The sequence below is a fragment of the Prionailurus viverrinus genome, chromosome X (assembly GCF_022837055.1).
Source record: "Prionailurus viverrinus isolate Anna chromosome X, UM_Priviv_1.0, whole genome shotgun sequence".
NCBI classification, from domain to species: domain Eukaryota; kingdom Metazoa; phylum Chordata; class Mammalia; order Carnivora; family Felidae; genus Prionailurus; species Prionailurus viverrinus.
Window position 1 is genome coordinate 108,573,623 of NC_062579.1, and position 11,770 is coordinate 108,585,392.

General features: G+C 47.6%; 1 protein-coding gene across 1 annotated transcript; it reads left to right on the forward strand.

Annotated features, from left to right (window-relative positions):
* Positions 1–4,395: 4,395 nt before the first annotated feature.
* On the forward strand, positions 4,396–5,557 carry HAPSTR2 (HUWE1 associated protein modifying stress responses 2). The gene has a single exon (XM_047844500.1). The coding sequence runs from the start codon at positions 4,414–4,416 to the stop codon at positions 5,254–5,256; it is 843 nt and encodes a 280-aa protein (XP_047700456.1). The 5' UTR covers positions 4,396–4,413; the 3' UTR covers positions 5,257–5,557.
* The last annotated feature ends 6,213 nt before the right edge of the window (positions 5,558–11,770 follow it).

Here is an 11,770-nt window from a genome sequence, read left to right on the forward strand (position 1 = left end):
TTTTACTCCTTTTTGTTGACATGTTTGAAAATAGGTAAAAAAAAAAAAAAAAAAAAAAAAGGCCGAGGGAGAAATTTTCAGTACTTTTATTATTAAATGCACCTCATCTCTCTTTATGTGACTCCTGACCAGAAAAGAAATGGCCTAAGAATTTCCACCTGCCTGATACGACATTTGTAGCGTCTTATAGTATTTGGCTTTCATAAGTATATTACCCAAAGTAACTCGTTTGCATGACCCCCCTCCCCTCAAGGAGCCCAAAACTAAGCCGAAAGGGAAATCACAAACCTTGCCAAAAATTTAGAAACATGCCTTCTCTCCCCCTCTATGGGCTGCTGGTGTGGCTTAACTAAAACTCCTCAGCCCGTGACCTTGAGAAACCTAGAGGCTAAATAGGAGGACTAGAGTACGGAAGGTCATCCCGTCCACCGCTACCCAAAAAGGGGAGCGAAAATCCGTCATACCAGGTAAGTGTTTTTATAATTATGGCAGATGGTGATTGAAGCAGAGGCGATTCAAAAGGGGGAGACGCGAGAAAGCAATAATTTTGAATGTTTGACATTTGTTTTGAAAACTACCTTACTACCCTATACCCTTTACCATCTGTCTGTTATCCCTCCCAACACCCACCTCTGTCTTCCCACAGGGCTCCATTGTCTGCAGTTCCTGTTTCTCAGGGGCGGAGCTGTGGGAGGCAGCCATGGGTGCCATAATAGGCACCTGCGGCCAGCACAATGGGCTGTGGGTGCTTGTGGGAGAGACAGATTGATGTATTGTGCATGGGGGAGGAGGGCTGTCACTTGAATCCATGTGAACCCAGGCTTTAGGGGCAAGGGAGATTGACAGCTTTTGTAGGTTGCATTTCTTTTTCAAAGCTTGGCTTTAATAGACAGTAAGTTTGGGGCCCCAGGCTTTCACTCCCATAATTCTAACAGGGCAATCACGAGCATTCAGCATTTCTTTTTACCCCCCTTGTTACGCATTAAATGATTTCAGTAAAGGAATGTGCAGCATTAATTAGAATTTGTTAGCAGATACCAAGGGGAAAAGTTTCTTCACAACAACTATAGGAGGTGTCATTTGTACAAAGACTTTTTTGTTTTCTTTCCCCATTACATTATCACTGCAATATGTAAGGTAGTGATTCTTTTCATTTAAATTAAGTGGAAAGCTACTAAATCTTGTTTTATTCTCCAAAAAGAATAAGGTCCTTAACACTTATCTTTTAACTTCTTTCATTTCCTAAGGTTGGTGTTTACTTTTGCTTTCAGTCCGACCCATTTACTGATCTGTGTGGTTGTGTATCCAGTTTTGTGTACCATTTAGCTCTTACAATTACAAGCAGGCCACTACTGATATATAAGGATTGTTTCAGGTGAAAATAGCTACCAATAATACTGAAAATCTTTGACACACTGGGGCCCTTTTTGGTAACGGTACACTGAGAAATGCCAAAAATTAGACGCCTCTAGGTTGGTGTCCTAACTTATTTTCTGAAACTATTTCCCCCTGGTTGATATTAAACCTTGTCTATGACATCTAGTTTATGGAAGAATGGGGCAGCGGCCAAGGAATATTTTTTCCTTAGAATGAGTTTCCCATAGAAAACTCATTCCTAAACCATGTCAGTATTTTTAAACATCAGAAGTCCCCCTCTCCCCCAAACACACACAGATAACATCATTTCCTGACAGCTACTTAAAATAATCTTAGGGTTTTTTTTGTTTTGTTTCTATTTTCTATTCTGTTTTTTTTTTTTAATTCCTGACATTTTAGACTTTTATGGGAACAAAATTAATCTCAGATAGGATATCTTAGAAACGTACTCTTTGCCACTGGAAGAAATGATAAACCATGAAAAATTTTTGGTGTGATTTTTCTGACACCTCTTCCGTATACAATCATTTTCTCTGTGGAAGGAGCTGGAGGCTAATTGAATTAGAATTTTTCCCATTCATTGTTTTGTTTAAATGTGTTAAGGGCAATAGTGAAAAATATTACAAGTCTACCATTATTTCTCAGAAAGAACATATTCCCACACAGTTGTCTGGCTCTATTATAATAATTTGGTGCAATGGTTTTAAAAGTAGTGGGGTGATAATAATTAGGGTGTGCGACACAGAAATTTCAATGCTGGATTCAACATTTCACCATGCCGACTGGGGCTAGTCAGCTCTAAGTACTAATTAACTAATTAATCAGGTGCTGAGACGAACTGAATGGAGGACACCAGCCAGACAACTCAAGCCCAAGCATAAGGTTGTGCTCTTTCAAAGACAGCGCGGTCTTTCTTCTTGGTTTTTTAACCCAATCAAAAATGAGGGGAGAAAATAGGATATGGTGTCCTACTGTCAGTCGTGTCAATCCAGGCTTTTTTACTTAGAGAAAATAAAATAAAACCTGTGCCACTGATGATAACTGTGAGGCGCCATGTGCACAGCAACCCCCAAACCTCTGGCAAACTCACTGTCTCCTTGGCCATGAACTATTTCAGGGCCGGTATATGTGGGTGTGTGTGAGAGGAGGGGGAATCTGCCTTCTCGGAGTTTTCTACGTTGTATTTTTTTTTAACGTTGGAGAATGAGAAATGTAGTTCTCCTTTTGGGCTGATCTTAGGTCTTTGCCTCATCCCTCGTTTATGTAAATGAGAAGAGTCCAATTACACATATGGAAAAAGGGTTTAATGAATCGTGAAAAAGCCTGGTTTGCAGAGAAAGGGCACAATCCCCTCTTCTTCTTCTTCTTCCCTTTTATATTTAACTTAGAAACATGTATTTCTTTTAAGGAAGATGATAAAGCTTAATGATTAGATCATTTTATTTTATATACTCATTTTCATATTTGGGAATTATGAAACATATTTCGCTAGGAGATTTAGCCTCCTTTATCTCTGTAAGGCTTTATGGAGCCCTGGCAGATACTGTCTTCAACAGAAACTGTGAAATTCTAACTTTTTTCTTACATTAAAAAAATTATTGCATGCTAGTTTCTCCCATTTTTGATGTTATCCTTAGCTCAGTGATCATTTTTCTTCTGTTAACACAGTTTGCTCTGGAATTGTCTGCACTGAAAAAGAACTGCATCATTATAGGAGGGTTGTTACTGAACAGAGAAAAGACCGTGGTATCTTAGGTGTAGCTTAATTTTGGTATTATGATGATGTTTTACCTAGCTATATGGGTGTTGAATTAGGCAAGCTTTTTTTTTTTTTTTTTTTTTTTTCCTTTCCTAAAAGGCAGAATTTTACACTAGAGCGTGTTTGGGATTTCATTTTCCTATTCCCACCCCCCCCCAAGTTCTTCATCTTGGAATTTTCAGTAGTTGAAAGGAGACCACAGAAAACCCCCAACCCATTTTTTTTTTTTTAGTGACCAAGAACCTTGCAAGAATACGGAGGGGAAAAAAAAAATCATTACCATTTCTGATATGACTCTTAGAATCTGATAAGTGTGCAACTAGCCCAGAAGAGGTGCTTTGCAGCGCCAGCGGAAAAGTTCTAAATCACGGCTGTAGGTGCCTTCCAGAGACCTAATCCAACCACCTCATTTGGCACTTGGGGAAACTGAGGCCGAGGGAGCGTGGCAGGGGGGAGGGCGCGTTATGCTATATGGACTTTCCTCCGCAAAATACCGCGTCGACCCACGGAAAACTCTTCTTGGGTACCTACGGTGTCGAGGGCATTGCAGGGATTCACACCGCCTGCCCTTTCACGGGGGCCATGCCCTTTCCACTACCCCCCCCCCCCCCCCCCGCCCCCCGGCCTTCCCGGATCGGCGCCCTGGATGTGATCGACACCATGAAGTTGCCCCATAATCCTCTCTGGCAACATAGGATGTAAAATTTGATCAGCTCATTGGACGATGGCGACAAGTCTCAAAAATGTGTGAAAAGGGGGCCAAGTGGTAGGCAGGCGCCGCGTTGGGGCAGCGCTGCAGCCGGTCCCCCTCCGAGTTCTCGGTGCGGCGGCGGCGGCGGAGCGGGGGCTGGGGCCGGGCTGCGGGGCCGCGGCGGCGGCGGCGGCAGCGGCGGCGGGGACCGAGGCGGCGGCGGGGAGGCCGCGGCGCCTTGGGGGGGGCGCTAGGAGCGGCCCGCGGGGCCGGAAGGGGGCAGCAAGGCGGCGCCGGCGGCTGCGGAGTTCTCTCCGCGGCGTAGCTGGGGGCCGGGCCGGGCGGGGCGGGGCGTGCACCGGGGCCGCGGGCGGCGCGCGCCGGAACAGTTGGCCTCGGGGCCCCGCCGCCCGCGCGACCGCCCGCCGGCGCACGCGGAGGAGGTGGCGGCGGCCGCAGAAGGAGGAGGGCAGCGCGGAGCGGGAGGTGAGGCGGCGGTGGAGGAGCAGGAGCGGGAGCAGGAGCAAGAGCGAGGCGGAGCAGGCGGCGGCGGTGGAGGAGAAGAGCGGCCAGGAGGAGGAGGAGGATGGAGGAGCAGCCGAAGGAGGGCGAGGCCGAGGTCGCGGAGCACTGGTTCTCCAAGTGGGAACGCCAGTGCTTGGCCGAGGCCGAGCGGGAGGAGCAGCTGCCCCCGGAGGTGGAGGACGAGGCGGCCGCCGAGGCAGCGGGGCTCAAGAGCGAGCAGCAGAGGCTGTGGCACCTCTTCCAGATCTCTGCCACCGCCGTGGCCCAGCTCTACAAGGATCCCGGCTGCCAACAGCCAGGACTGTCCGTGTGGGACCCCTTCCAGAACGCGGCCATGGCCGTGACCAGTCTCTACAAAGAGAGCGGGGACGCCCACCAACGAAGTTTTGACCTGGGCGTCCAGGTTGGCTACCAGCGTCGCATCAAAGACGTGCTGGAGTGGGTGAAGAAGGGCCGGAGCACCATCCTCCGCGAAGACCTCATTAGCTTCCTGTGCGGCAAAGTGCCCCCCGCCCCGCCCCCGCCGCGCACCCCCAGGACGCTCCCGAAGCCGCCCGCCTCGGCCTCCAGCCCGGCCGCCGCCACCGAAGCCAGCTCGGCCGTCGAGGTCGACCTGCAGCCTTTCCACGAGGCCATCGCCCTGCATGGCCTCAGCGGTGCCATGGCCAGCATCAGCGTGCGAGCGGGCGCACCCGGGTCCCCGCCCCAGGCCAGCGGTGTCGCTGGCAGCGTGGCCGGCGGCGGGCGCCGGAAAAGCAGCCTCCTCGAGGACGACTCGAACCCCTTCAATGCCGAAGAACTGGCCCTCCGCCTGGACAGCGGGGGGACCCGCAAGCGCCCCTCGGCCCAGTGCAGTGACAGTGTCACAGGCTCCCCAACCCACAAGCGCAACCGACTGTTCTGAACGGCGTCATTGGCCACCAGCCGCCATCTTATTTGAGCATTAACTCGACCGTCAACGTGCTCGGCGAAAGGACACTCGCGACCGTCTCTCTTCTCCAAGTTCAACAGAGATTTCTGCCAAGTTCGCCGTAAAGAAACTTTTAAAGTATTCTACAAGAGGCCTCGGATGACTCTGACTTTCCCAAACATCTAATCCTAGCAGAGAACAAGTATTATGTAGTCGTTTAGCAAGATCAGAAGAAACCAGAAATATTTGGTCAGAGCGGGAGCCTGGTTTATCTTGTTCACAGTTATATTCCTTAGCACCGAGCACAGTTGCTGGTGCTCAATAAATGTTTGTTGAGTGAATAAATGTGACCTTATTTAAAATTCTTAAAGGGGAAGGACTAACAGGTGTTTACTTGGTTGTAGGATACTTTTATCCGTTGTTGTTAGGTTCTTTGCTTTAGCCGTTTTTGCCAGTTTGATTACATGTTATCAAAACGTAAAACTTGGCACCTTGGTGAAATCTGCAGCTTTCTATTTTTGCTCCACTTTACTATGCACATAATTTGTACAGAGTGTCCAAGTAATACATATTAGGCAGTGAGGTGCTTTTTTCTTAAAGAAATAGCTGCTTATTTTGGTGATTGTGTGGTGGTGCAAAGGGGCCCTGTTATGATTGGGCAGGTAATACTTGATGCTGAGTCAGTTCAGTGCTCTTTAGGAAAATTAAGCCAACGATTGAGATCCTGAGGTCAAAGATGGTCGTCCTGGTGGCCCAGTGGTGCTCCTTGTTCCTAGGAATGTAAAAAGTTCCTTTTTCTGTGGTTACATCTTTTTGGTGATCTCTGGTTTGAATTGGAAGACGGAGTAGTCAGACTGACCTGAGTTTGGTATAAGGATGTGGCGGGACACAACTAAAAGAGCATGAGCTTTGTATTAAAAGGACCAACGGTAGCACCCCAGGCCCACAACTTCACCGCATGATTTTGGGCAAATCGCTTCGTGTCGGTTGACCTCCGTTTTCCATCTGTAAAATGGAACTGTGTGTCTCGGACAGGAGTCACGAGGATGAGATGATGTCCATATTTTAAGTAGCACGGTGCTTAAATGTTCTCAGTAAATGTTCTCCCTTCTCTATAAATAAAAGTCAGTGCAACGTTAAAGCCCACTATATTTTAGAAGAAGCCAGGAAAACATTAATTTCGAAATCAGAAAGGAGAATCTCTGTTTGAACAGGAAACTACTGTTCTAATAGTTGAAACTTGTCTAAATATCCCACGTCTTGTATTATAAGTGTGTGTAGCTCAGGAGTACCCAGGATCATCACTCTGCATAGTAGGGCAGCCTTGGAGTTCCTGAAATTGCCTGAGGGATCCTCCTTACAACTGGAGTCCTGAGAGATCTACCTCCCCTGGCTTGAAAAAATACAGGGGCGGGGGAATACAAATGGAAAAGATCTGGAACTGAAAGTCCTTAGGGGTACCTAAAGGGTCAGCGTGGTTCTGCAGAGGGGTGGGCTGGAGGTGGGGGACGTGGCAGTGAGGTTGCCGAAGGGGTGGTGTCTCCCCCAGGCTCTCCCCCAGCCAGCATATATCGTATTGTCGATGATGAGTAATATCTTGGTTTTAGGTTTGTATCAGAAAGTTGTTTCCGTTTCGTTAGCGTGGCCTTTGGAGTAGGTCTGTAAGCAAGCAATGCGTGAAAATAATACGATAAAATAAAGTGAATTCCCTGATAGGATAAAAACTTGCCATTGAGGCACTCTGCGCATAGCTAGGCACTGTACTAGGCCCTGAGAAGGGATGTAAAAACAAACAGACCATAAAAACAGTCTTTGTCCTCAAGGAGCAGATCCTAACTTGGAAGGTAAATTCATGTAGTCAAAAAAGCACTTCTGGTTGTAGGACAAGCCCCTCAGGACTGTGCAGAAGAATTCAGAGGACGGAGGCCTTCCCTGCCAAGAGGGTCGCAGCTTCTAGGGGAGGTGGCATTTGAACGGGGCCCAGAAAAAATGGGTACAAAGGGCACAGGGAATACCAACAGGGGAAGGATATCTAACAGTTTGAGAAGGAGGAAAGCAGTAAAGTGTGTTTGGGGGATCATAGGAGCTAGGTAGGGGAGGCAGGGGCCCAAGTCTATCTGAGGGTCTCAGATGCCCGGCCCAGTACTTTAGATTCTCTCCTAGGGCAGGCGATGATACCACCCCCTTAGGAAGATGGCGGCAGGCCTGGATGTCCAGCAGGGAGACTCTGGAGCAGGGATAGCACAGGGTATCCCTGTAGGATGTTCTTTTTTTCGTTTTTAAACATGTTTATTTATTTTGAGAGAGGGAGAGGGAGAGAAAGAATCCTAAGTGGGCTCCATGCTCAGCGTGGAGCCCAATGAGGGGCTCGATCTCAAGACGGTGAGATTATGACGTGAGCCGAAATCAAGAGTTGGACCGACTGAGCCACCCAGGCGTCCTTCCCTGTGGCGTGTTCTTACTGGGGACATTGCCCTTTGGTTAATCAGGGTTGTGGAGATGTTTACCTTGATAGGGCTTTCTCTGGGAAGCCTTTGCTCAACTGCTACCGTCCCACACCTCAGCCAGGTAAGAGGCATCTCCAGTGTGTTTTCTGTACTGCTTCTTAAAGACTGAGAAAGCCTTCAGTTCTAGCTATAGAATCTCTTGGAGGGCCAGTCTTGAAGTAACACAATAGCCGTGACTTCCCTTTGCTAGTTCTTCCTGCTTCTTGTGTTCCAGAACCTTCCTCCAGGGGAATCATTTGGCCGTCTGGGCATGCAGGACTTGCCGGAACGATGGAAACTTTAAATGTTTTTATTATTTTTTTTAAAAGTTATTTTGAGAGAGAGAGGGAGAAAAAAAGCATGAGTGGAGGAGGGGCCGAGACAGAGGGAGACAGAGAACCCCAAGCAGGCTCCACGCCGTCAGCACAGAGCCCGACGTAGGTCTCCATCTCACCAACCATGAGATCATGACCTGAGCCGAAAACTAAGTTGGACGCTTAACCACTTGAGCCACCCAGGTTCCCTAGCGACCGTGGTAACATTCACAGGTAGGTATGGAGAGTTATAAGAAGGCATGTCAGGGTGAGGGAAGGGACCTCATTTGTTTTGTTTCCTTCTGTAATTCTTAGCGCTGAGCACAGCGTCTGATCCGTCTGGGTGCACGGTAAATATTTATTAAATGAGTGGATGAGTAAGCCCCCATCCAGACTCAGGCAGAGTTGTCTCCCTTCTCCCTTCTGTTTACACACTGCCCAGGAAGGGCACCTGAAGCCCAGGCTCGAATTTCTCAATGATTCCTCCCCTGCACACCATTACCCATATTTCCAACTATTAGATAAAGCTTTTGGAAAAGTGGTCAGTCGCGTGACCACCTCCCTTGAGAATGTCCTCAGTACTTATGAAGTTAGCAGCTCCAGGTGAATTAAGATGTCCGTAGGAGGGTCCCTGATGTGACCTGCTTTCAGGAGGAGGCCTCAGTGATTGTGATGCACGGTGAAGTCTAAAGTTCCTGTGCTCCCATTGTGAGATTTGTGATTGATTTTAGGAGCTAATTGGTATGTCTGTCTGTCTGCCTGTCTGTCTGTATATATGTTTCTATCTGTCTATCCTGTGTCAAAAGGCCTGAATAAGAAGAAGGGGTTGTTGAGACAATCGGCAATCCTATGACCTTAACGTGTAATGCCACTAGCATCCCAATTCCCACGATACCATGGTTAAAGAACCACAGAGAAGTCTGAAACCCAAGGGACCCCATTGTCAGATTTGTGACTGATTCGAGGAGCTAATTTAAGATGGATCATTGTTGGTGAAATTTCTGTGCAGGCTTTAAGTGATTCTCTTTGTACTTCTTATCTTTATCATCACTTTGCATCTCTTTTTTTAAAAAACTTTGTTTATTTAAGTAACCTCTGCACCCAACGTGGGGCTTGAACTCACAACCCCGAGATCAAGAGTCACATGCCCTTCCAACTGAGCCAGCCAGGCGCCCCTCACTTTGCATATTTCATAAATTTTCCTTTGAGGAGTACAGATGAGAAGACTGAGTCAAACACTTGTTACTAAATAAAATTTCCTCATTTTTGTCCTTTTATAGGAGCCTGAGGAAAGGTTCTGATTTCCCAACCTCTAGCTGAACATTTTATCCATTAGACCGCTGGTCGCTAATCAAAATTCCTTATGAACTGAGAGTTGGGAAATGTTGCAATTAGATCATTTTGCTGTTTATGAAATGATGATTGAGTAGGGGATCAGGGGAGGATGGGTCGTTGATCAGCCTTGGCCTTTATGGAGGTTTCCAGACCTCTTCTAGTAGCGTGGGCATGATGGGATCCTTCCTAAATTCAGAGCCAAGAGAGACCTTTAAAGATCATCTAGGGCAGGGTCAACTATTCAGTTTTACAAATGGGGACAACTGCCCTCGCCAGGGAGGGCTACAGTGACTCCCACCCCATACCAAGTTCCGGTCCATTGTTTACTTCACTGCGCCACCCTTAGTTATATTGCGTATGACCTTTTAATTAATACGCTGATGATCGAGTGCGGCTAGGAAACTCATATTGTGAAAGCCACTCTGGCAGGGCTCTCTGTCTTTACTGCCTCGTGTTTATTGGCAGGGGGCTGTTTGAGCGGTGCACTCGGGGAGGACAGGTCATCCCTAGCCACCACCCCCCTTCAGCCACCAGCCCAAGTGGGCTACTTGAAGTTTCCTTTCTATCCTCTCTGGCCTCTGGACTTTTTATCGTTTTTTTTAATTTTTTTTTTCAACGTTTATTTATTTTTGGGACAGAGAGAGACAGAGCATGAACGGGGGAGGGGCAGAGAGAGAGAGGGAGACACAGAATCGGAAACAGGCTCCAGGCTCTGAGCCATCAGCCCAGAGCCCGACACGGGGCTCGAACTCACGGACCGTGAGATCGTGACCTGGCTGAAGTCGGACGCTTAACCGACTGCACCACCCAGGCGCCCCATGGACTTTTTATAGTTTAATACCTTCCTTATCCTTCCAAGTTGGGGTTAAATGCCCCTCCCCAGAGTTCTCATTTTAGACTCGCCACGGGAATTGTCAGTTTCTATCCGTCTGCCCCGCTAGACTACAAACCCTTGAGTCGCGTCCCAACGGGGTCTCTTTCCCAGGGACGTGTGTAAGAATCTCCATCGCTGCACGCGTGGGTTAATAAGCCATAGTCAACGTTACACCATACTTTTGTATTCTTTAACGAAAGAATTATTTTTGTCATACGGTTATACTATGGGAAGGAAAGGTCAAAACAGAACTCCGGAGGAGTGGTTTCATTCTATGGGGCATTCCTCAAAGAAGTGTAGCATATAAATAAGTGAACACTCCTCCTCATCTGTACCTATGACTGCAGTGTCTCAGGCATCAGTGGCAAGCACAAGGGGATCCAGGTTTAAGTTTTTGTTTTTAATGTTTATTTATTTATTTTGAGAGAGAGAGAGCAAGCGAGCAGGGGAGGTGCAGAGAGAGGAAGAGAGAGAGAATCCCAAGCAGGCTCTGCGCTGTCAGCACAGAGCCCGACACGGGACTCGAACCCATAAACGGTGAGATCACGACCTGAGCCGAAACCAAGAGTTGGACGCTTACCCAGCTGAGCCACCCAGGCCCCCCCACCCCCAGGTTTAAGTTTTGACTTTCCCAATAAGTGACTTTGAGCAACTTAGCTCTTTTTAGCTTTTGGTAAATGAAATAAAGGAGTTAATTACGTTAGGTGATCTTTAAGGTCTCCACAAGCTCTGGCACTTTCTGAGCTGTGATTTATTTCAATAGACAGTGGTAGTGATTACCTTCCTTCTACAACATTCTCATTTTAAAAAAAAAGGTTTTTAAAGTTTACTTATTTTTGAGAGAGAGAGAGACAAAATCTCAAGCAGGCTCCATGCCATCAGCACAGAGCCCCACGTGGGGCTCGAACTCACGAACCACGAGATCATGACCTGAGCCGAAACCAAGACTCAGATGCTTAGCCGACTGAGCCACCCAGGTGCCCCTGGAATTAATTGGAGGTTCGAGCCCCATGTTGGGTGTAGAGATTACTTTTAAAAAATAAAATCTTCACAGGCGTCCGGATGGCTGATTCAGTTACGTATCCAACTCTTGATTTCGGCTCAGGTCATGATCTCACGGTTCACGAGGTCGAGCCTCACATTGGGCTCTGCACTGATGGTGCGGAGCCTGCTTGGGATTCTGTCTACCTCTCTCTCTCACCCTCCCCCACCCTCAAAATAAATAAATAAGCATTCAAAAAAGAATTTAAAAAACCAATTACAGGCAAATGCCCCCTTATTGAGGCATTCTATTCTTTTTCAAAAATAGTAAATTGAGCGGTAGGATATTACACAGAGAAGGGTTCATAGACTCACTGGACTAAAGGGGGCCTGGATGGCCACCCAGTACCCGTGCCCCAATTCTGGTGAGAACCGATATGGAAGCCATCCGGGATCATGAATTATTATCTTCATCTTAAATATCTTTTAGGAGAGTCCAAAGCCTCCTTCAGGAGTTT

Coding starts and splice junctions, on each gene's coding strand:
- HAPSTR2 (XM_047844500.1), top strand. CDS start 4,414: ATGGAGGAGCAGCCGAAGGAGGGCGAGGCCGAGGTCGCGGAGCACTGG.